This window comes from Vombatus ursinus, unplaced genomic scaffold (assembly GCF_900497805.2).
Source record: "Vombatus ursinus unplaced genomic scaffold, bare-nosed wombat genome assembly UNPS02009205.1, whole genome shotgun sequence".
Taxonomy (NCBI): domain Eukaryota; kingdom Metazoa; phylum Chordata; class Mammalia; order Diprotodontia; family Vombatidae; genus Vombatus; species Vombatus ursinus.
In genome coordinates this window covers 36144923-36169024 of record NW_020948983.1, presented here as the reverse complement: position 1 = coordinate 36169024, position 24102 = coordinate 36144923, and the positions used below count along the sequence as shown (strand labels likewise).

The 24102-nt window shown below is 36.1% G+C and overlaps 1 protein-coding gene across 1 annotated transcript in view; it reads right to left on the bottom strand.

Moving 5' to 3' along the window:
• The window catches only part of CHD2 (chromodomain helicase DNA binding protein 2), a 129652-nt gene that overhangs the window by 6917 nt on the left and 98633 nt on the right, over window positions 1-24102 (bottom strand). The window contains exons 29-35 of the mRNA XM_027851981.1: window positions 19162-19300; window positions 18786-18936; window positions 17517-17639; window positions 16219-16347; window positions 15562-15702; window positions 14363-14497; window positions 2979-3159 (exon numbers count right to left, since the gene is read on the bottom strand). Of these exons, the coding sequence (XP_027707782.1) occupies window positions 2979-3159; window positions 14363-14497; window positions 15562-15702; window positions 16219-16347; window positions 17517-17639; window positions 18786-18936; window positions 19162-19300 (999 nt within the window). The remainder of the gene's footprint in view (window positions 1-2978; window positions 3160-14362; window positions 14498-15561; window positions 15703-16218; window positions 16348-17516; window positions 17640-18785; window positions 18937-19161; window positions 19301-24102) is intronic.

The window sequence follows — 24102 nt, the reverse complement described above, 5'->3', positions numbered from 1 at the left end:
GGGGGGGGCAGTCTTTAACCCTACCTGCCCCCAGAAACAGAGATGGCAGAATGTCTGCCAAGTGCTTTGAGGGTTTAAAATAGAAAGAAAGAAAGCTTTCATATCATTCACAAGAGTCCCTAAAGTCACGTTCTTTTTCCCTGCAGAGCTAAGGTCTAAAATACCTTTCCTATACTTCCTGCCTCCCCTACAACCCTGTACCTGTTAAAGACAGCATTATTATCCCAATTACCCCTGCTAGAAAACAGCCATTTCTGATTATTCTTTTCTTCTACCTCCTATATCCATCAAAACATCACCACTTTTATACTGTCTCTTCTTTTGAAAAATGAGTCTCAGTGCCTACTGCTATCATGATAGTCCAGAACCTGCTATGAATTCATGTGTGGATTACTGCAATAGTAGGCATTACATGATGAAAGTATTTTTGAGAAAGAACAGTCTGGCAGAAGTATGAAAGGTGGCCTGGAGGAAGATACCTCCTTGATACTCATCTTCCCTTGCCACTTCCAATTACATCAAGCTCCTCTACCTGGCTTTCAAGACCTTTGGATGTCCCACAGGCATCTTGAATTCAACAAGTCCATAATTCATTATATTTTTCTTCAAATCCACCCTCCTCCAAACTTCCCCTTTTCTGTAAAACTTCCATTCACCAGATCTGAAAACCACTCTTCCTTCTCACTTTCTATTTCCATCAGTTGTTGATTCTAATACCACAACATTTGTTGCATCTGTGTTCTCTTGACTCACACAGTTTTGTTTCTCATTTGGACTGTTCCATTAGCCATCTAATTGGTCTCCTCCTTGTTTCTTATCTCTACTCCTTCCAAACCATTCTCCACTCAGATGCCAAACTGATATTCTTAAACTATAAATCTGATTACTTTTCTCTCATATTCAAATTTTTTCTATGGCTTCCCAATGCATCTAGGCCAAAAATGAAATCCTCAGTCTATTACTTAACGCCTTCCATAATTTGGCTCCCAGCTACCTCTTCAGTCTTATTTCTCATTACTTCCACTTTGCACATTCTCCATTCCAGTCAAACTGTCCTAGTCTCTCCCCATAAATGACATTCCATCTTCTACCTCTATCTCTTTATACAAATGGTTTCCTGTTCACTGGAATGCACCCTCTCCTCATTTCTATGAGGAATCCTTCCTTACTTTCTTTCAAAGCACAACTCAAGTGTTATCTCCTCTAGGAAGACTTTCCTAACCTCCAACTCCAGCTATTAGTGCTCTCTCCCTATTGAAACTACTTTGAATAAAGTTTTCTTTGTACAAGTTGTATCCCACAATAGAACATAAGTGCCCTGAGGGCAGGGACTATTTTGTTTTTGTCTTTGAAATTCCAGCACTTTGCAATGTCCGGAATAATAGGCACTTGATAAATGTTTACCAAATTAAATTCATCTGCCATAGTATGGCTCTAGCCTACCTAGTCAACTTTATTCATCACCCACATTGAGAAAAATCCCTTTGCTCTGCTGTGTTTGTATATCCTAATGCTCACTATTGCTCCCAGCTTGGATTGCCTTCTCCTTTCTACATAAAGAAATTCAACTCATCCTTCAAAGACCAAATGAAATCCTACCTACTCTCATGCAGCCTTTCCTGATTATTCACATTCCCAGTGATTTTTTTTCTTCTTTGAATACCCACTTCACTTATAGTCTATGCCACACCATTTAACACTTAACTATGTACTCTCCTTTACTGTTCCCTAGCTGTTTAATAAACACGACTCTATCCTCAGCTACACTGTAAGCTTCTTGAGGACAGTGATTGTATTGTCCATTTCTTCAGAATTCCCCATATTTCTATGCTGGACTTCTAATAAATAATAGTGATGACAAAGGTTGATGTTAACACAGGGCTGTAACATTTCTAATGTGCTGTACACACATTCTTTCATAAGACCCTCATAGCAATCATGTTAGGCAAGAATTTTATCATTCTCATTTTACATATGGGAAAACAATCTTAGAGAGGTTAAGTGATTTGCCCATGGTCGAACAATTAATAAGTATCAGAGGTAATTTTTAATCCAACTCTTTTCTGATTTCAAGACCAACAATCTCAATTACAACATCCCAACTCTTTACTACACTACTGGTACTTAATAAATAATAATTAAGTAATTTATCCATGAGGTTTTTTGAACATTTATCAGGAAACCTGCTAGCACCTATCTAAGGAATTACCTGTATTTTCAGTCTCCTTTAAACTAGGATTAAATCAGATTTCTAAAAACATGACAGTTTAATTCATAGAGACCGTATGATAATAGCTTTAGGAGAAGGGAAGTAAAAAGCCTGACAAAATCTTCCCAAACTATTACCAAATATCTCTCAACACACCAAAGTCTACACTCTAACTCAACAAACATTTGTTTTGGTTGTTCTGCATTCTTTCTGTGCAGAGTATAGTTCTTGGTATAAGGAGAGATACAAAAATAAACAAGATATAGTCCCTGTTTTCATGAAGCTTACAATCATACACCTTTGGGTTGATCATTTCACCTGAAGTTATCCTTCTGAATTGTCGTTTTAAAAAAATATATAGTAATAATAAACAATATAACTTGATAGCAGAGAACTAATACCAATTCCCATCCTTGATCAGGATATTCATGTATGTGAATTGGACCAGAATGAACTAGTCTAAGATCTCTTTCAGCCCTGAAGACTCCTTTCTGTGAATCTGAGTCTTTGTTTCTAGAAAAAACAACTGAAGTCAATAATCACTGACACGATTGGTTGCACTCAGAAAAATAGCTTCCCTCCCACTCAGAGGACTGGCTCCCATAGATTAGTGGTACAACTTAGGTTCAGAAGATAGCTATGCTTTCAATCAATGACATTTCCTGTGAATAGCTGGGAGAATAAATTATACTGCCATTTCACATTTTTCGTATTAAAAAAAAATCACTTTGGCCAAGTAAAACAGCCAAATTAAATGCAAAATTCAGTTACCTCCTCCACAGTTTGATGTGCTCCTGATCAGAGTAGGCTTTAAGGCACTCTGATATTCGGTCCCCAATCTTCAGGAGGCAGTTTCGGGTGTGCTCTAGCTGTTCCTGCACAGTGAGTCCCTTGTCTGGTTTATCCAGCTGCTTCAAAGCCTTTTTCACTGGCCTCATCCTCTCTTTGCACTGGGGTAGAGCAACAGAGTAGAGATTACTTTTACTTTTACACAGAAATCTTCTACTCCCTTGCTTTTTATGCATAATGTTCTCAACTGAGAAGGGCCTAGACTTTTAGGGCAAGACACACACACACAAAAAAAAACCACATTCCCTAAACAGTACTGTTCTCTGGGGCAATCAAAGCAGAAGTATTAAAAAAAAAAAGTCAGGAAATACAGAAGTGTTGTGAATTTTCAAGTCAGATACTTTATAGCCAAGAAACAGATGAGACATTTGATTTACTAAATAAATACTTGATTGAACACTATTAGAAATAGCTACTGAACTCTCTTAAGTCTTATAGATTCAATTTGCAAACATTTCACAAACACGTGCTATGTGCAGAGTACTATGCTAGGCACTAAGGAAGATAAAGAGATTAATAAGAGACCTTGTTCTGATGGGGCTTATAGTATAATGAGAGCTACAACACATAACATGAAAACTGTAACACAAAACAAAATTGATCATGATGGTACAGAAGAGAAATATCAAGTGCTATGTGAAGTCCAAGGAAAGATCATTTTAACTGGGAATTTGAAGGTAAGGAAAGAAATCAGGGAATACTTCATAGGGGAAGAAGTATTTGATCTAAGTCTTGAAGGATGGCTGAGATGTCAATAGGTTGAAATGGGGGAAATTTCAGGCTTAGGAAATGGTATAAACAAATGAGATAATATTTATAAAATGCTTAGTACAGTGTCTGGCACTCATTCTCTTCCCACCACGTAACAGACCTCAGAATGTATGGTTAGTACTATGCAACAAATGATACGAAAGATAGAGAGCATGGAATATTATATTAAGCAGAGGGACATGAAAGGATGGAGGGAAGTGTTGACTTAGAATGGGATTTCGATTTCTGTACCACAACTTAAAATACAGGAATGACGGGGTACTAATGACAGTAAGAGTACAGCTGATAGAACGTATTTTTCTGGTGTCTGGAGAATTTAATCAAAAAGCTTTTAAACTAAAAAAATGAGGTGGAGATAAACTGCCCAGGTACATCCACCAAGCTGTATTCCAAAGATTAAAACTACACTGAAGAAAGAAGAATAGCAGCTGAGACATGCATGCCAAAGATCACAGAACACAAAATTCAAGAATAAAGTCAGTAATAAAATCCATGGTATCAAATGCCTACCAAGAAATGTAAAAATTTGGGTGAAGGTCCTATGTCTTCTTTGATCCTCATTTTCCTACCAATATAGCCAAAAAGAGGAATTTTCAGGGTATTTAAGAAATGTTGTTACCTAAATAGAGTCCATATGATTTTAGAGAGTTAAAAACTTAAATGTCAAATCCAGCCTCAGACACATAATACTTCCTAGCTGTGTGACTCTGGGCAAATCACTTAACCCCCAATTGCCTCACTAAAAAAAAAAAAAATCTTAGTGTCAATACCATTCAACAAATATTTGTTGAGCAAATCAGATACCTCATCTGCTTTCTGGATTTATAAACATCTGATCTGTTGAAAATACAAAAAAATAAAAAATAAAAAAAAGAAGGGTAGCTATATTGGGAGGAAAAAGGAGGATCAAACAATATATAAGCTCTTTGCCTAAACTTTGCACATTTATATACAAGCTTTGGTGGCCATGGACTTGACTACAGGCTTCTTAAAGACTGTGTGTTCTGTGAACTTCTGGATGTGTCAGTTGCTGTATTTATGATCTATGTAATATCTATGTAATTTAACTTGATAAACATACATAGGGTAACACTTCTGGTCAAAATGACTGCATGAATAGGACACATTGAGGGCAGCTAGGTGGCACAGTAGATGAAGCACTGGCTCTGGAGTCAAGAGGACTTGAGTTCAAATCCGGCCTCAGACACATAACAGTTACTAGCTTCGTGACTCTGGGCAAGTCACTTAACCCCAACTGCCTCGCCCAAAATAAATAAATAAATAAATAAGCAAATAAATAAATGGGACACATGCTATTCCAGCAAAACCAGGAAGTCTGTATCAGAATGAATAATGGTCAAGAAATCCAATGAGAAACTACAGTAAGTTAAATCTTCTACCCCAGAACTGCACAAGAGACCAGTGAGAAGCCTATGGGGCACATAAGAGGAGGCTATCAGTCAAAGCCAACATCAGTGCATCTGAGTGCAACCAGAGAGTGGCCAAAGACACATGTAGCTTGTGAGGCTCTATGTCCAGAAGAAGCAAGAGGAGATGGCTCTCCCTAGAAAGCCAGGGGTAATTAGAAACCCTAAGGATAGGAGCCTAGCCAGTGCAAGGGAGTGGCAACAGACAGAAACCAGCATGGTGCCACAGCAGTCAGACAAGGATGCCACAGGTCTAAGCGTTCTCAAGTCCTAAATACTCTGTCCTGAGACATAAGAGAAGGCCCAGAAAGCATAAAAACTATGAATTTAGTCTCTTGTCTTGCCCTCAGTCATAACCAAGCAGAAATGACCACCTCGCCCAAAATCCCAGGATGGAAGGGAGGAATGACTTGTGGTAGTACAAAGTCCCAAATTAGGAATTAAATCTGGAGAGATGAATAAATCAAAGAAACCACCTACCAGTGTAACAGTAAGTATAAATCTGGATAGAGATCCCCAAGAAGGAGCAAGTAACTCCATTAACAACTAACAACTGTAAAAAGAAACTCAAAGGAAAAAAAAAGACTTTCCACAAGCATTACATTAATATTTAGGGGAAAAAAATGAAGCAAGACAGAAAATGATATAAATGAACATGAGGAAAAAACAGAAAGGAAAATAGGTTAAAACCAAAAGTGGTAAACCTTACAGGTAATGGACTTTCTGAAAACTAGAATAGCCAAACATAAATCAATGACTCCAGACAATATGAAATATTAGAACAAAATAAAAGGATTGAAGAAATAGAAGAAAATGTAAGATGTCTGATATTAATAACCACTGACCTGGAAAACAGGTCAAGGAGAAAGAATTTAGGAGTCACTGGAATCCCTGAAAAAGTTGGATACCATACTTTTAAGAAGTCATAAATGAAAACTACCCAGATTGAAACCAGAGGGCTAGATAAATCAAAAGATGAGGGTATATGGGAACAGAGGAGCTCAGCTCTATCCCACCATTAAATAATTTAAATAATGTCCTCCTCCTTCTGATGCTGCTGTTCCCATTTCATTGGGGTGGACCATCTTGATGTCTCTTTTGTGAAGTGGTGGCTGAGAAGGCTGTGGGACTCACCATGACCAACAAGAAGCCAAAGGAAGAAGTCAAGACTGAAAACAATGACCACATTAATTTGAAGGTGGCAGGGCAAAATGATTCTGTGATGCAGCTGAAAGCCTATTGTGAATGATAGGGTTTGTCAGTGAGGGCGATCAGATTCTGATCTGATGGGAAGCCAATCAATGAATCAGACCCATCTTCACAGCTGGAAATGAAGGCTGACGGTATAATTGATGAATTCTAGCTATAGAAAGGAGGTGTTTACTAAAAAGAGAACCCTACTCTAGAACTGTCCTCCCAAGGAAAACAATACATTTACAATTAAAAACCGAGATTTGGTTCATCCACATCCTGACTACTGCAGGATTGTTTTCTCTCTTTTTAAATTCCCTTCCACCATTCCTTAATTGTACATACAAGCACCTGGTATATGTGCACAGGTATAATGCATTTTGGTCAATGATATGTTTTGATCAACATCAAATGGAAATGGGGAAGGGAAAAAACAAACTAGGCCTCCCTTTTCTCCATTAATAGCATGCTCATTCAACTTTTATCTTTATATTTCAGTAAATTATTCTGCTCTCACTCTTTAACAAAAACACACACACACACACACACAAAACCCCACAAAACCCACAAGAAATCCTTGTATATCCCATTTGACTGGATAATTTTGATGTTTTTGTTTTATTACTGTAAAACCAAGAATAATTTTCTAACTTTTTTGTATGTAGCTGTTACATGTAGGGAAATCTGCCTTTTAGTAGAAATATATTACTATAAAGAAATGAATTCTAGATAGTTTTCTTTCAAGTTAAACATCTTGTTGTTTAAATAAACTTCTTCAACACACACACACACAAACACCCCCCCCCCCAATCCTTTTCAATAAAATCAGGTGTAAAGGAAAAATGCCCATTGTCACCACTTCTATTTGGCATAGTACTAAAGTGCTAGCTACAACAATAAGACAAGGAAAAGAAACAGAAGAATAAGTATATGTAAAAAAAGAAACAACATCACTTTCTACAGATCCTATGATGGTACGCTTAACCCTAAAGAGTTAAGTTTAAAAACAATTTTTTTTTTAGGCAATTGGGGTTAAGTGACTTGCCTAGGGTCACACAGCTAGTAAGTGTCAAGTGTTTGGTGTGAGGCTGGATTTGAATTCAGGTCCTCCTGACTTCAGGGCCGGTGCTGTATCCACGGCGCCACCTAGCTGCCCCTAAGTTTAAAAAAATTAACTGAAACAATACCTTCAATAAATTTTAAGGATATAAAATAAATTCACAAAAAAATCTACCTTTATTTTCTAAATAATATCAATAAAACCCAGCAGGAAAATATAGACAGAGAAATTCCACTTAAAATTACTTCAGAATATGTAAAATACTAGGGAGTCTACCTACTAAGATATACACAAAAACTATATAAATACATCTATAAAGCATTGTTTAAAAAAATAAAAACAGCCCTAAATACCTGGTCAAATATTAATTGCTCATAAGTAGGATGAGTCAATCTAATAAAAAGGTCAATTCTACCTAAATTAATTTACTTATTGAATGCCATGATAACAAAACTACCAAAAGATTTCTTTATGGAATATGAAAAAGATAACAAAATTCATACGTAGGTAAAAAAGGCCAAGAATCTCACAGGAAATAATGAAGAGGGAATAAAGAGGGCTTAGCAGTGCCAGATCTCAAACTACACTACAAAGCAATAATTTTCAAAACAATTTAGTACTAGTTTAAAAAAAAAAAAAGAAATCAATCAGCTATACAATATACAGAAGCAAATGTTTCTAGTACCCTGATTTTTGATAAACACAAAGACCCTGGCTACTAGGATAAAGTGTCATTATATGGTAAAAACTGCTGGGAAAATTGGACAGTAGTACAGAAGAAATTAGATTTAGGCCAACATTTCACACCTATACCAAGCTGAATATATGACCAAGAAATAAAAGGTCACATCTTGAACAAGTTAGAAAAACATGGAAAAAATTACCTACAACCTCAGTGAAAAAAAAAGTTTATAATAAACAACAGAGAGGATCATAGAAGATAAAATGGGAAATTTTGATTAAATAAAACTTAGAAGTTTGTGCACAAATATAACAAAGCTAAGATTAAAAGGGAAACAAATTACAGAAAAATCTGTAAGAAGTTTCTCTGATAAGGGTCTCATTTCCAAGATATATGAGCAACAGATTCAAATTTATAGTAAGAGCCATTCCTCAATTGATAAATGATCTAAGGATATAAACAGGTAGCTCTCAAAAGAAGAAATCCAGGGTATTGATAGTCATTTTTAAAAAATGCTCCAAACCTGCCATTAATTAGAGAAATGCAAATTAAAATAATTCTAAATTCCACATAAAATCTATCACTGGACTGACAAAAATAGCAGCAAAAAAAGTAAAATGGTAAATATTGTAAAGGATGTAAAAAAAAAAACAGACACACAGTCAGTAGACCTTTGATTGGGTATCAACCAAATGATTGGGTACAACCATTCTGGAAAGCAATTTGGAATTATACACAAAAAGTTACTAAAGAGTACATGCCCTTTGACTCATCTATACCATTGTTAGGCCTGTACCCAAAGGTGATCAAAGAAATAGGAAAAGGTCCTATGTGTACAAAAATATTCATTACAGTTCTTTTTGTCGTGGTAAAAAACAAAACAAAACAAAAAATACAACCCAGAAACTAAATGGATGCCTATAAATTGAAAAACAACTGAATAAGTTGTGGCATACGAATGTGATAGAATAGTATTATGTTGTAAGAAATGAAGAATGATGATTTCAAAGACAGATAGAAAAATTTACATGACTAATGCGGAGTGAAATAAGCAGAACCAGAAAAACAATTTATACTATATCAATACCATGAGAATGAATAACTATGAAGATTTTCATAAACTTTTGAAGAATGAAATCAACAAAACCAAGATAACAATTTATACAGTAACATTATTATAAAGACATACAACTTTGAAAAGACTATTAACTATGATCAAAACACACACACACACACACACACACACACACACACACACACACAATGTCTCATTCTGCACCCTAAATCCATCAACTCTCTATCAGGATGTGGATACTATGTTTCATCATCAACCTTCTGGAATCACGTATGATCACTGTACTGAATTTTGAAAAAAAAAAAAAAATATATATATATATATATATATATTCAATGAGAAAATTTGTTTTGTTTGACTGAATATTTGTTGCAAGGAATTTGTTTTTCTTTTCTCAGTGGGGAAAAGGATGAGAGAGAAAAAAAGCAGACCTCTGTTAATTAAAAAGAGAAAGATTAGGGGTTATATAGATTTGGATATTGCAAGTACTTTCAGGTAAGGTCACTATTTTGTTAGTTTTTGCTTAATTGTTTTACTTTGTTCTAAGAGATCTCTCAAGGAGTAGGAGTAATATGGAAACAAAACATATCAATAAAACTTGAGGAGAAAAAAGGGCAAAATGAGATCTAAAAAGACTGAAGCACACGATTTTTCATTCACTATTGAAGCATACTATTTTCTCTCTCTCTTTTTTTGTTTCTTCTTTCTCGTGGTTTTCCCTTTTGGTTCTAATTCTTCTTTACAAAATGACTAATGTGGAAATATGTTTAAAAAAAATAAAATTTGGAATTTGTAAGATAAAAAAAAAAAAATTTTAAAGAATTCACTGATCACTTCCTGAAAGAAACTACAAAAGGAAAGGTCCCAGGAATGTCACAGCCCAAATCCAGAGTTTCTAAGTAAAAAAAAAATAACAATAATAATAATAATAATGATGCAAGCATCCAGAAAAAACCAATTCAATTACCAAGAGAATAGATGGGATCACACAAGAGTTGGGAGCTTCTACTGTAAATGAAAGGAGATCTTGGAATACAATATTCAAAAAGGCAAAAAATATGGACATACAATCAAGAATAACAACCTGCTGAGCATCATCCTGTAGGATAAAAAAAAAATGCACCTTTAAGGGAATAGAGGACTTTGAAGTATTTATAAAAAGACCAGAAATGAGCAGGACTGAAATAAAGTCAAGAGAAATCCAGAATAAAGAATCTAGAGAAATCAAAAATTCAAGAGAATCTACACCAGAAGTGCTTGCAGAGGATCCTGGATTAAACACACAATGAAGGCAGGAGAATCACAAGAACAATGTGCATAGGGACAGCAACACTGTAAAGAAAAACTCTGAAAGATTCAAGAACTCAGATCAACGCAAAGCTCAATCAAGATGTCAGTGGAACTATGATTGATGAAGCATGCTACCTACTTCCTGACAAAGAGGTTGATGGCACATGGTACAGAAAGAGACAAACATGACTGGACATAGTTACTATATGGATTGCTTGACTATGCCTACCTGACACAGGGTTTGTTATTTTCTTTCTTTTTCTCAGTTTTTATTTTGGGGAGGGGAAGGATAGCAACAGTGATATCAAAAGAGATAACCACTGAAACACTGTTTAAAATTCACAGAAGAAAACAAAAAGACATGCAGCAGTTTTGAAAGTAATGTGTAAAATTTGTTTATATATATATGTACATATTTATACACACACACATATGTATATACACACATATTTTTATGTATATATATATGTGTTTTTTAAAGGACAAAGTGATATGAAATAGAGACTTATGTTTTCATATAGAAAACTTTTGTTTTGTGTTCTATTGTGTATATGTGTACGTTGTATATGTGGAACTGTTCTTTTTCGGTATTTTAAGTTCAAATTTTTAACAAAAAATACATAAGGGTCTTTTAGCTACTTCGGGAGAAAAAGGAAAATCAAAGAAGAGATTTGACCTTTGTTTGGGTCAGATGGGATAATGATAACTGACAATAGACAGAAGGTAAATTAATGAATATTTATTTTATTTCATTTTCTCTGTACAGGAGAATGACTTGTACATTGGAAATCTGGAAATGACAAAACAAATTTACTAACAGGGAGTTGATATCTAAGGTAAGTAAGGAGATAATAAGAAAGCACCTAGCCGTCCTTAAAGAATTCCAGACACCTAGTTCAAATTAACTATACTCTCCTATCCAGAAAGAACTAGCATATGTGATTACTGTATCACTGTTAATGATATCTAAAAGATCATGGGAAATTAGAGTACTACAATATTGGAGAAAGGCAAATATTCTGATTTACAAAAAAGAGAACAAAATCTATAGACTCTAGACCAGTTAGTTTGACTTTGATTCCTGGGAAAACTCTAATATAGGTCATTAAAAGATGGTTGGTAAATATCTAGAAAAGGAAATAGTAAATTACAAAAAGTCAGCACAGCTTCATCAAGAACAGGTCATGCCAGACTAACTTCATATCTTTTTTTTTTTAATAGGATTACTTAACTAATAAATAACAAAAATCGTGTGGATATAGCTTACTTAGACATTAACAAAGCTTTTGATAAAATATCACAATATTTTTGTGGAAAATATGGAGAAAGATGGATTAGATATTAATAAATGGATTCAGAGCTCATTGGATCACTGGATTCAAAGAACAGTTGTTAATGGCTAACGATCAATGTGGCAGGAGGTGTCCAGTGTAATACCCCAGGGATCTTTATTCTGACTTGTACTGTTCAACATTTTTATAAATGACTTAGATGAAGACATTTTATCATATGTTCTTTAAACTTATAGATAACACAAAACTGTGAGAGATAGCTAACACAGTTGATTAGAGTCAGGATACAGGGGATAAAGCTCCAGCATTGGAGTCAGAAGGACCTGAGTTCAAATCTGGCCTCAGACATTCGATACTTACTAGCTGTGTGACCCTGGGTAAGTCACTTAACCCCGACTGCCTCACAATAATTAATAAATAAATGAATGAATGAATAAATAGAGTTGAGATATAAAAGGATCCTGACAGACTAGAGCATTGGGCTGGATCTAATAAAATGAAATTCAACTTGAAGAGACATCTCTCCAGTAAAGTGCTCTAGAGATCTGTGCTGCTTAACATTTTTATCAGAAACTTGGATGAAGGCACAGATAGTATGTTTATCAGATTTACAGATGACACAAAGCTGCAGAAATAACTAATATACTAAATGATAGTCAGGATCCCAAAAAATACCTTGACAGGCTAAAAACATAGTTGAATCAGGAGTTCAACAGGGATAAAGTCTTCAATAATATCAAGATAACTAGAATAGGATGTATGCAGCATAGTTAGTCAACAATTGTCAAAAAAAGATCCACAGGTTTTGGTTGAGTGTAAACTCAAGAATGAAGATTATGACACTTTTCCCCAAAAAGCTGATGGCATTAAGAAATGCATAGCTTCCAGGAATAAAGAACAGATAATTTTGCTTTATTTTGCCCACATCTGGAATACTCTGGTCATGTTTGGATGCCACAGTTTGGAAAAGGCAATGATTCTGGAGACAAAGGGAACCAGAATTGTAGACACCCTTGAGTCCATGCTATATCAGGATTATTTCAAAGAACTAGGGATGTTTAGCTTAGAAAAGGCAAGAGAGGGGGGTATAAGGCAGGAAATGATACCTGTTGTCAAATACTTGAAGAGCTCTCATATGGGAAAGGGTTTAGACTTGTTCTGTTTAGACCCAGGGAAGAAGCAGGACAATGTGAGGAAGCTGCAAAGAATAAATTTAGGTATGACGTAAAGGAAAACTTCCTAACAAATACTGCTATCCAGAAAAGGGAGATACTGGGTTCCACATTATTAGAGTTATCAAAATAGTGGCTAGATAACCATCTGTCAAGGTAGGATGTACCCAGGATTCTGGTTAGAGTATAAACTGAACTAGGTACCCACTGAGGTGCTTTCCAACTCATAATTCAGAGTAGGGGGAGAAAAGACTGAAAAGTAGTGAGGTACCAGTCTATAGAGGGGTTTGAATAACAGGCTAAAGTGCTGCCATTTGAGTCCTCCTACCTTCCCAGCCTTATTTCTGAAGAAACAAGCAAGCTTTGCTCTTCAACAAAATGTAGTACTTACCAATACAATTTAACTAAGATAAAAAAAAAATTTATTTAGCTCCCCAGCCCTATAAATCACATTTTATTGCTATGTGATCAATCAGATTTGCCAGTATTTCCTTGGAGTACAAGATATTAGAGGACTTCCGAAAGAACCAGGGTCTCAAACTCATTTGCCTATACTTTAAGTTCATATTACTCATCTTTTTGAAATATCACCATCCAAATATTTGTTCCACTCCACAGAGATCAGTAAATTCCATTATTTAAATGGATAAAACACGTAACAAAAATGTACATAATGTACTGAAGAGATTTGAAGTAACCTGGGTAAATCCATGGAGTCATATCAGAGTCCTACATTTTCCTTTGTTTTATTTAGGGGGAAAAGAATAAGTACTTACATAGTCCCTACTACTTTCCAGACGCTGTGCTTTACAAATATTACCTCATTTGAGCCTTACAACAATCAAGTAAAGTAGGTGTTGTTATTATCCCCATCTTACCCAGGATAGTTAAAATCAGAAGACTTACTGATTCTAGACATAGCACTCTATTCACTGCACCACCTAGCCACCTCTACTTAGTATAACAACTAGCAGAATCACATAATTATCAATCTTTACCTGAGATTTTGTCTTTCAGTGAGTATTTCCTGAGTTCTACCTTTCTCCCAGGATTCTAAGAACTCCTGTTTTTTTGATCTGCAAATACCACTAAGGGGGAATTCAACATTCTCACTCAGGAAAAAGAAAAGACAGAAACTCCTTGCCTAAGAAAGGATGAACAAGAAAATGTCTCAAAACAAGTCCTTTAGATATGGGGATTTTGAAAGCATCATATCAGGAATTTAAATGAATTTTTATTCTACTAGATTAAGAATCTATAAATAGACCAGAGAACACAGAGTCCTAGCAAATAACTTAGCCTTTGTTTCAGGAATCCCTATGCTATCCCAATTTTAGTACTTACTATGCTGAATGTTTCCTGGTCTAGTTCATCATCTTCATCTTCTCCAATGGGGATTGGTTCACTTCCTGCAGTGATATGGACAGGGCCTTGAGCTCTTTTTGATTTACTTCCAGCTTTGGCATCACCTGCTTTAGGCTTTAAAAAGAAATCATTAAATGTGGTCATTTTTTTCTATGTGGCAATCACTATGTGAAATTCTGACATTAAATGTCTTTACATTTATATTGTCATACCACAAAAAGATAAAACTGAGCTCTAGGGAAATATTATATCCCACCAATTAGTGAAGAATGAAACTAATGAATCCTAAACATCAGATAGTGATAATGAAATCACATTTCACCATTTACATGCCTAAAGATAACTTGTTTCATAAAATATATGTTTACTTCTGAGCCACCACCCAGGAAAAAACCATGCTTCAAAAATAAACCAAAAGTGACATATGAAGCAATGCCAGTAAAGGCCCAATAGATTCTATGCTTTCCAGATATAATACTCTTAAGAAGTCAAAGATCACAGAACAGCCAGTTAGCGTTGCTGAAATCAAACATATCCCTCTAAAATCAAACTCCTAGAACTCATCTCTTCCCCCATTTCTGTGCTTTCATCCACCACAAGCTAAATGATCAATTGTTATTTTCAGGAATTCAAATCCTTCCCATAGTTATTTTGTCAAGGAGACTGCTCTCCACTGAAATGACTGAGAATCTGCTTCAGGCACCTGTCTTTCAACTTAAGTTTTCTTTTCCCTGGTCCTTTTTCTGTCACATGAAAATTGACTCTGGGGTCAGAAGACCAGTATCCAAAGGTCACCTCAGGATGCTACTTGGATAACCATAGGTAGGTCCATTAACCTCTCTTAGACTGTTTCTTCACCTATAAAATGAGGGGATTACACTAGGTGGCCCTTTTGAGTTCTTAGTCTACGTTCTTCCCTGATCCAAATACCGACCCCAAATTATATAGCAGAAAACCAGAGTAAACGCCTATCATAATTCCATAAAATACTGAATTATTTAATGTGTCCTCCTTCTTTGGAAAAAGAGAGGTTCCTCTATTTCTCCAAGGACAGCAAGCATCTCTAGATCACTAGAGTATCTCTAGACCCCAAGAATGAAAACCTCATTATCATTTCCAAATTCTAAAAGACAATCCAAATGATGTACATTTACTAATGTATAAAAAGGAAGCAATACCTTTTCTTTCTTATCCTTTGACTTTTTTCTTTCCTTATCTCCTTCCTTTTCTTTCTTAGAACCCATCTGTTTCTCCTTGTTCTCCTTGTTTTCTTTTTTCTTTTGCTTCTTTTTCATGGGGCTTTTTTCCAAGCCATCATCCTAAGAATCAAAGACATCCCACATGACTATGAGTTTTTGCCACAAAGTTTAATTCAACCATTCACTTCTGTGGTATCTAGAAAAACATAACAAAGCTCCAAGGTCACTTGCTGTTTTAGAAAAAGACATTTATTTTTAAGTACCCTGCCCTGCAACACACTAAATGCACTCCATGCAGGAGGCACTCAATATATGTTTGATGATTACTGAGTAGTCTCACATCTATTGCCTGGTGTCTTTAACTGCAGCTGTGTAACCATGGTTCAATTTTGGCCTACAATAATTATTCCAAAATATACCTGAAAATGTGTAGCAATGATAAGAGTAAAGATCCCAGATTTCTATCCCCAACCAATTACATAGTGAGTGTCTCTAATGTGCTTTTCCTTTTCCTTAAAGTAAAGTCTGTTACTCTCTGACTAAGTTTAAGACACAGGAGCATTCTATGGATTGTTTCCACTCTCTATATAAAGCCCAAAACAATAAGTTTCTAAACTACTGAAATCTGGCCCCTACCTTGACTTCCCCCTCTTCTGATGGATTGTCTGAATGCCTAGGGGATGAGAATTCATTTCCATGCTCATCTTTCACTCTAGGAGCCTTGTTTTCCTTCTTCACACGGGGCTTTCGCTTCTTTAATTTGGTCTATTGAAAGGGAAGGAACCACTAATGATAAAACTTACTCCAATAATCGTACTTCAAGTATGTGTGATTTCCACCATGTGGGTACTTCCTCTACCAATACATAGTACACAGTTGAATGAATTGCTTTGGCCACCCAAAAAAAAAAATCTAATAGCTAATTTTCTGTTAATGAGCCTCTCTGTACTTCATATAGCTGATTCTCAGTTAAAGATACAACTAACAATGAAACAGCCAACCAAAAATGTAGCTGGAGCATAAACAGAACCTGGAATAAGGCTAAACCTCCGTAAAGTTGTAGCTGCTTTACTGTTCAAACAAAAATCAGCAAAGACTCAAAAGGAATAAGCAAAGAGCAAGCTTTAGAAAAAAGAAATGGTGTAACTCCTAAAAGAATTTAGGTGCTCTAAGTGAAAAAACCCTTATCTTAGGGCTGATAAGCCAATGGCAACTAGGTTTTCCACTGTTGCTGCTCCTCCCTCCTGTTACATGACTTGGGGTCATTTCAATACTCATAACCACTTTTTTTTTTTTTTTTTTTTTTTTACAAAGAGTGAATGGGAACATAAAAAAGCTCAAATGAGTCCATTAATTTCCTTATCAATAGGTTTCATTTAGGAGGATGGAATTTTTGACTAAAGACAGGTTTTTGGTTCATTTGCCCTTTTAAATCATCAATACTATTTCTTTAGCCCATTATCAAGAATAACCAAGAGCTCAACATAATGTAATGAGTAACAAGATTAGTGGACCCAATGTATGCCCACTACTGGAATATAATATTACATCCAAACTGTAGATAGCAATTTTTTTAAAGTAACAGAACACCTAGTCTGGCAGTGTTTTGGCAGAATGGGAAGGATAGAGAAGGACAGAGTAACTGGGGAATAAGAAGGCTGGTAAGCCATTAGTCCACAAGGGAATGGTCTCATTAAAATTTCACAAATATCAACTTGGGCTTAGCTTTAAACAAATTCTTTATTGTATGATAAAAACTAATCCTCTGAAACCTCAAAGACATCTATCTTTGGGAGGAAATTAAGGAGCTAAGTCTAAATCTGGGGTAATAGTGGTTTTTGTTATATCCACAGCATTCTCACCATTACAAAACAGCAATTTAATTATGGAAGCTTTCCCTTGGGAACAGCCAAAAACTGGTAAACTTCACCTACCTCTTCACCCTCTTTAACCAACTCCTTTTTGTCTAAGTCTTTCTTCAGCAGCTTTAACAGATAGTCAGCTCGAGTTTGCAGCTGCTTTCCCTGAGGTTTTTTATCTGTCTCAACAGGTAATATCTTTGGAAAAAGAAAAAAAGAGAGAACCACCACCCCATTTTGAGGTTAGCAGGCCAGGAAATACTCTAACACAGTACAGTATTGACAAAATGCTCTTCCCTCCCCACCCCCCAAAAAGTCTCAGAACCTGTCTCTTTTCCAGGGCTCCCAAACACTAAAATCCCTTATGCGCTGTTCTCATTTTACAAAATGGGATGGAGAAATCCATCTCTCCCACTGGCTCCTACCTGTGCTGTTAACAGGGTAGAACAACTCAGGTAGGGGGAGCTTGTTGGCTTCATCTGCTAGAGCATCCCAGCCGTCGTGGATTTCCTCCTTCCAGGAGCAGGGAATCCCTGGAGCTAGGTTAAAGCTTCATTTTAGATTTAAAATGCTTCTTAGAGCATTGCCAGAGAGCACTGAGCTATTCCAGGATATGATCCATTCCCTGCTAGAATATTTGGACCTGATAGCCCAGACTGAATTGGAACTCAGTGTTTATGGCAGGGTGTTTTTACCCTCTGAAAAACCACACTGGATGAGCATTGTTTTGTTTTGACGTGCCAGGAAAAGCCCTGCCAGGAGCACAACATTGAAACTGGTCTGCTGAAATCTAAGCCTTCCTACTTTCCTCATTACCTTTTCTTTTTTTAAACCACTGCCGTAACATTTAGGTAGAATGATTTGTACTATGTAAGGAGTAGGTTTCAACTAAAAGTCAAATGCCATTACAAAAAATTCCAAAAAGCTATTCACATTTTTGTGTGTCTGTGTGTGATAAGAATTTGGTTGTATTGAATATATCACCTGAAATAATGAGCCACCAAATGGGCCTTAAAAAAACTTTCCCTGGTATTAATTGTAAGGGTATTTGACCACTGACAAATCTGATTTTTAAAATTCTACTTAGAACAACATCTAAATCTTTCCCCCAATTTCAAAAGGATTTAGGAGTTTGGCTAGCATTTTCTCCTTGATCTTCAACTGTGAAGTAATTATCATATTCCACCAGAAACGGATGTTTCCATAGGGAATGAATGACAAGAAATCATTCACAAAATCATCCTTCTTTTAATGTTAAATGTCAATGAATTGTCTTCTTTAATATTAAATCATTTACCAAAACTTAAAAAAAAAATCTGCCAGACATCCTACAGAATTACTTACTTTGTCAGTTAATTTAAGCTCTGGATCTGTTTTAATTAACTCCCAGTTGCCATAGCCATGTTCATAAATGCCCAACAGCAAACGAGAATCATCCTCCACTCCCCAATCTACATCAAAATGTGCAGCTTTGACACGGCAGGTTAAGCAGTATCTGAAGGAATCATAAAAGCAAAAGAATATCACTGAGGAATTTCTCTAAATATTTTTTGAAAAGAAACCTTTGTTAGCATAGGCACTGTATTTTAATATACTAAGGAAATTCATTATGTAATTTATACTTATCTTAAAAGATGCTAAAAATAGTAAACATGTGCCCAAAACAAACTTCAAAAAGGAAGTCTACCTCACCTATACACCCTCAGACATATATACTTACTTTTTTTTTTCCTCAGGGTCCATAGGAATAGATTTGTGTAACATCTCAAACTCTTCTTCATGCTGAATAATAGATTTAACATTGACTTGAACCCCAGAAATCTTGATAGTAGGGCCCCTTCTTTTCCCTGGTCCTTTCCCTGAGAAATATCAATTTCATATTAGTGTAAAAAATGTTTAATCAAGTCTCATGGAACATATAAGGGTAAATATCCCAACCACTTACTTCCATCCCCCAAGCTTTTACTTCCTCAGTTTAGATTCCTTGCCTCTGATTAGTTCACAGGTATAAAGTATAAATGAAATATTCAATTAACATTTTTGGAAATATCCCCAAATCATTTAAGAAGTTAAATATTTAAGATTAAGTTAAATATTTAAGATTAAGCCAGTAGTAATTTTTTTTTCAAATTTTAATATTTGATTTACTTTTCTTGCTTCCAAAATTAATAACTAGAAGAGGATTTTGAAGGTGTTGAAAAATTAATAGGACTTCCAAATAAAATGGTTCCCTGAATAGAGGAAGGGAATACAGATCCACGTACCTGCTCTAGAAAAAAAAAAAAACTAAAGATAGTACCATACTAAATAATAATAAATCCAATGAAAAAATACAGTGACTTCCTCCACCCTAAGACTGCACAAAAATTCAGTCAGAAGCCAATAGGCTATTGGAAAGGAATTCATTAGAATGTAGTACCAGTATACAGGAAACACTACAGAAGTTTCCCAGTGAGAAGGGCCAGAGATATCTGTAGAATGAAAGGCTCTATGTCTGGAGGTAACAAGAATGAAGGGCTCCCACAAGAAAGCCCCACAGTGCTCAGAAACCAACACTGTAGAATTTCGAAGTAAATGGGTTTGGCAATGTTTGGAATAGAACACTCAGGTCCAGAAGTTCTAAGACCCCTTGCACTCTGACTGAAACACCATAGAAAGTCTTGAAGAAACAGAACTCTTAATATAAAAGATCCAGGAGAAGCTAAAAACTAACCATGCTCTTAGCAAAGACAGAACCCTGGAAGGGAACATCAGTGTAGGAACCACGGTGACCTAAGTCAAGACCAATAGCGTTGACCATCCCACCCAAAAGCACAAAAGGAAGTGGTGTCTGGCACTGGCACAAAGCTCCAACTCAGGAACTAAGGCTAGAAACAAGAATAAACTGAAGATACCAACCACTAAAAATTATTATGGATCCAGAGATACCCAAAAATCCAAAGTAGAAGAGAATAACTCCATAATAAATACAAATTTGTAGTCTCAAAGGAAAAATGAATGTTCCCAAAGGACTACATGAATACTTAGAAGAAATGAAGCAAGAGATGAAAAATAAAATAAAAACTTGAGGAAAGAATGAGGACAAAAAATAACTTGGAATAGAAAGTTGTCTTACCCAAGTAGTGGACTCCCTGAAAATTAAAACAGACCAAAGAGAAATCAATGACTCCATCAGACAACAAGAAATATTATGACAAAATCAAAAAATTTTTTGAAATAGAAGGGAATGTAAGCTATCTGATATAAAAAAAAAACTGGTCAAAGAAGAAGAAGAAGAATCACTGGACTCCCTGAAAACCATGATCTAAAAAAAAAAAAAAAAAAAAAAAAAGCCTAGATAATATAACTTAAGAAATCATAAATAAAAACTGCCCACATCTATTAAAGGGCAACATAAAAATAAAAAATCACTTCATAAAAGGAAAAGTCCCATGAATGTCATAGTCCAAATGCAGAGCTTCCTTATTAAAGGAAAAAATACTGCAAGCGTCTAGAAAGAAGCAGTTCAAGTACCAAGGGACCAGTCAAGATCACACAACACCTGGCAGTTTCTATTATAAATGAAAGGAGATCTTGGAATACAATACTGAAAAAGGCAAAATATATGTGCATACCACCAAAAATAACTTACCCTGAAAAGCTGAGTATCATCCTACAGGGTAAAAAAAAAAAATTGCACATTTAATGGAATAGAGGTCTTTCAAACATTTATGATATAAAAATCAGAACTGAGTAGGAACTTTGAAATGCAAACACAAGAGTCAAGAAAAACCTTTAGAAAGATAAATTTATTCAAGCAATTAGGAAAGGCTATACACTGATGATGTGCTAACATTCTAATGGGAGAAGAGAAACAAGTGTTATTATCAGAACCTTAATGTCTTCAAAACATATTTAGAAGAGGTTGGGGGAGGAATTAGCTTTGGTCTGAGGGTTTTAAGAGGTGAACAAAGGAAAGATGACAAAATAATACTTTAGCAGAGGTGGGGAACCTGCGGCCTCAAGGCCATATGTGGCCCTCGAGGTCCTCAAGTGTGGCCCCTTGAGTGAATCCAAACTTCACAGAACAAATTACCTTAATAAAAGGATTTCCTCTGTAAAACTTGGACTCAGTCAAAAGGCAGCACCCAAGACCTGAAAGGTCACATGTGGTCTTGAGACCACTGGTTCCCCACCTCTACATTAGAGTATAATGGAAGAAAAAAATGGGGTAGAACTTATTCTTCATAATTTGGAAAAAAGGTCAAACACACACACACACACAGAGTTTGGTTTAGAAATACTCAACAGGGGAGCCAAGATGGCGGAGTAAAAGCAGTGACTTGCTTGAGCTCTCCCCCAAACCTCTCCAAATACATGTAAAAAATGGCTCTAAACAAATCTAAAGCAGTAGAACCCACAAAAAGACAGAGTGAAACAAATTTCCAGCCCAAGACAACCTGGATGGTTGATCAGAAAGGTCTATCACACCGGGCAGGGAGAGGAGTGCAGTCTGGCATGGGCATGCAGGCAAACCAGGCCTCAGAGAACCTGGAACAGGCCTCAGAGGACTGAATCAAGGCAGCTGTGGTGGTTTCCAGACTGCTCAACGCACAAACACCAAAGACAACTTAAGAGGGTCAGCAGGAAAAGTCTGTGACCACAGTGAGAGAGAAGCTAGGTCCCAGCCCCAGTCCCTGCTCACAGCTACAGGGCAGCAGATGCTTCCTGAGCTTCTGGCCCACAGACTGAGGGAGAACCAAGTGGCGATTAGAGGGGGATTGCAGGGATCTCTTTGCTGGTGCAGGATTCTCTTGTTTTGCCTGTACTTGGAACTGGGGCACAGTTCTGGGTGACGGTCCTGGGGCAAGGAGGCGTGCTGGTGTGGTGGAGGAAAGGAAATCCTCCTCATAGTTCCAAGGCAGAAAAGTGGTCACTCACAGACCAGAACACAGGCCAGGAAAGGAGTAAACACCTCACCTTTGATCATACCATCTAAGAAGAACTGAAAATTTACAGGTCCCTAGAAGTATCCCTGAAAACAGCTTCACAAAACCCCTGAAGCTTGGGACAGTACATTCTCTACACTGGAAGCAGGACCCTACCTTAACAAAGAGTTTAAAACTCAAGTAACTGACTGGAAATATGAGCAAACAAAGGAGCAAAAAAAGTCAGACCATAGAATCTTTCTTTGGTAACAAAGAAGATCATAACATACAACCAGAAGAAGACAACAAAGTCAAAGCTCCTACATCCAAAGCCTCCAAGAAAAATACGAATCAGTGCCAGGCCATAGAAGAACTCAAAAAGGATTTTGAGAAACAAGTAAGAGAAGTAAAGGGAAAACTGGGAAGAGAAATGAGAGGGATGCAAGAAAATCATGAAAAACAAGTCAACAGCTTGCTAAAAGAGACCCAAAAAAATACTGAAGAAAATAACATCTTAAAAAATAGACTAACCCAAATGGCAAAAGAGGTCCAAAAAGCCAACGAGGAGAAGAATGCTTTCAAAAGCAGAATTGGCCAAATGGAAAAGGAAATCCAAAAGCTCACTGAAGAAACTACTTCCTTACAAATTAGAATGGAACAAATGGAAGCTTATGACATCATGAGAAATCAAGACACTGTAAAACAAAACCAAAAGAATGAAAAAAATAGAAGATAATGTGAAATATCTCACTGAAAAAAAACTGACCTGGAAAATAGATCCAGGAGAGATAACTTAAAAATTATTGGACTATCTGAAAGCCATGATCAAAAAAAGAGCCTAAAAGAATTGGAAATTGAGAGAATGCCCATCAATTGGGGAATGGCTAAGAAAGTTGTGGTATATGAAATGTGATGGAATACTACTGTGCTATAAGAAATGATGAACAGGCTGACTTCAGAAAAACCTGGAAAGACTTGTGTGGTCTGATGCTGAGTGAAGTGAGCAGAACCAAGAGAATGTTGTACACAGTAACAGCCATGCTGCATGATGACTAGTATTGATAAACTTAACCCTTCCTGGCAACACAATGATCTAAGACTTCTCCAGAGGCCTTGTGATGGAAAATGCTATCCACACCCAAAGAAAGAACTATGGAAGCCGAATTGCTAATTTTTTTCTCTTCTGTTGAGTTTTGTTTCCTCTTTCTGATGGTTCCTCCTATTGGTTTTAACTTCTACTTACAACATCATTAATGTGAAAATATGTTTAATATGTATGTAAATGTATAGCCTATTATCAGATTGTGTGCCATCTTGGGGAGGGTGTTGGGGAGGAAGGGGGAGAAAAATTTTAAACTCAAAAGCATATGGAAGTGATTATTGATAAATCAAAATAAATTAATGAAATAAATAGGAAAAAAAAGAGCCTAGACATAATCTTTCAAGAAATTATCAAGGAAAACTGCGTTGATATTTTATAACCAGAGGGCAAAATAGAAATTGAAAGAATCCACCAATCTCCTCCTGAAAGAGATCCCCAAAGGAAAACCCCTAGGAATATTATGGCCAAATTCCAGAGTTTTCGGACCGAGGAGAAAACATTGCAAGCAGTCAGAAAGAAACAATTCAAGTATTGTGGAAACACAATCAGGATAGCACAAGATTTAGCAGCTTCTATATTAAGGGACCAGAGGCCATGGAATATAATACTCCCGAGGGCAAAGGAGATAGGATTACAGCCAAGAATCACCTAC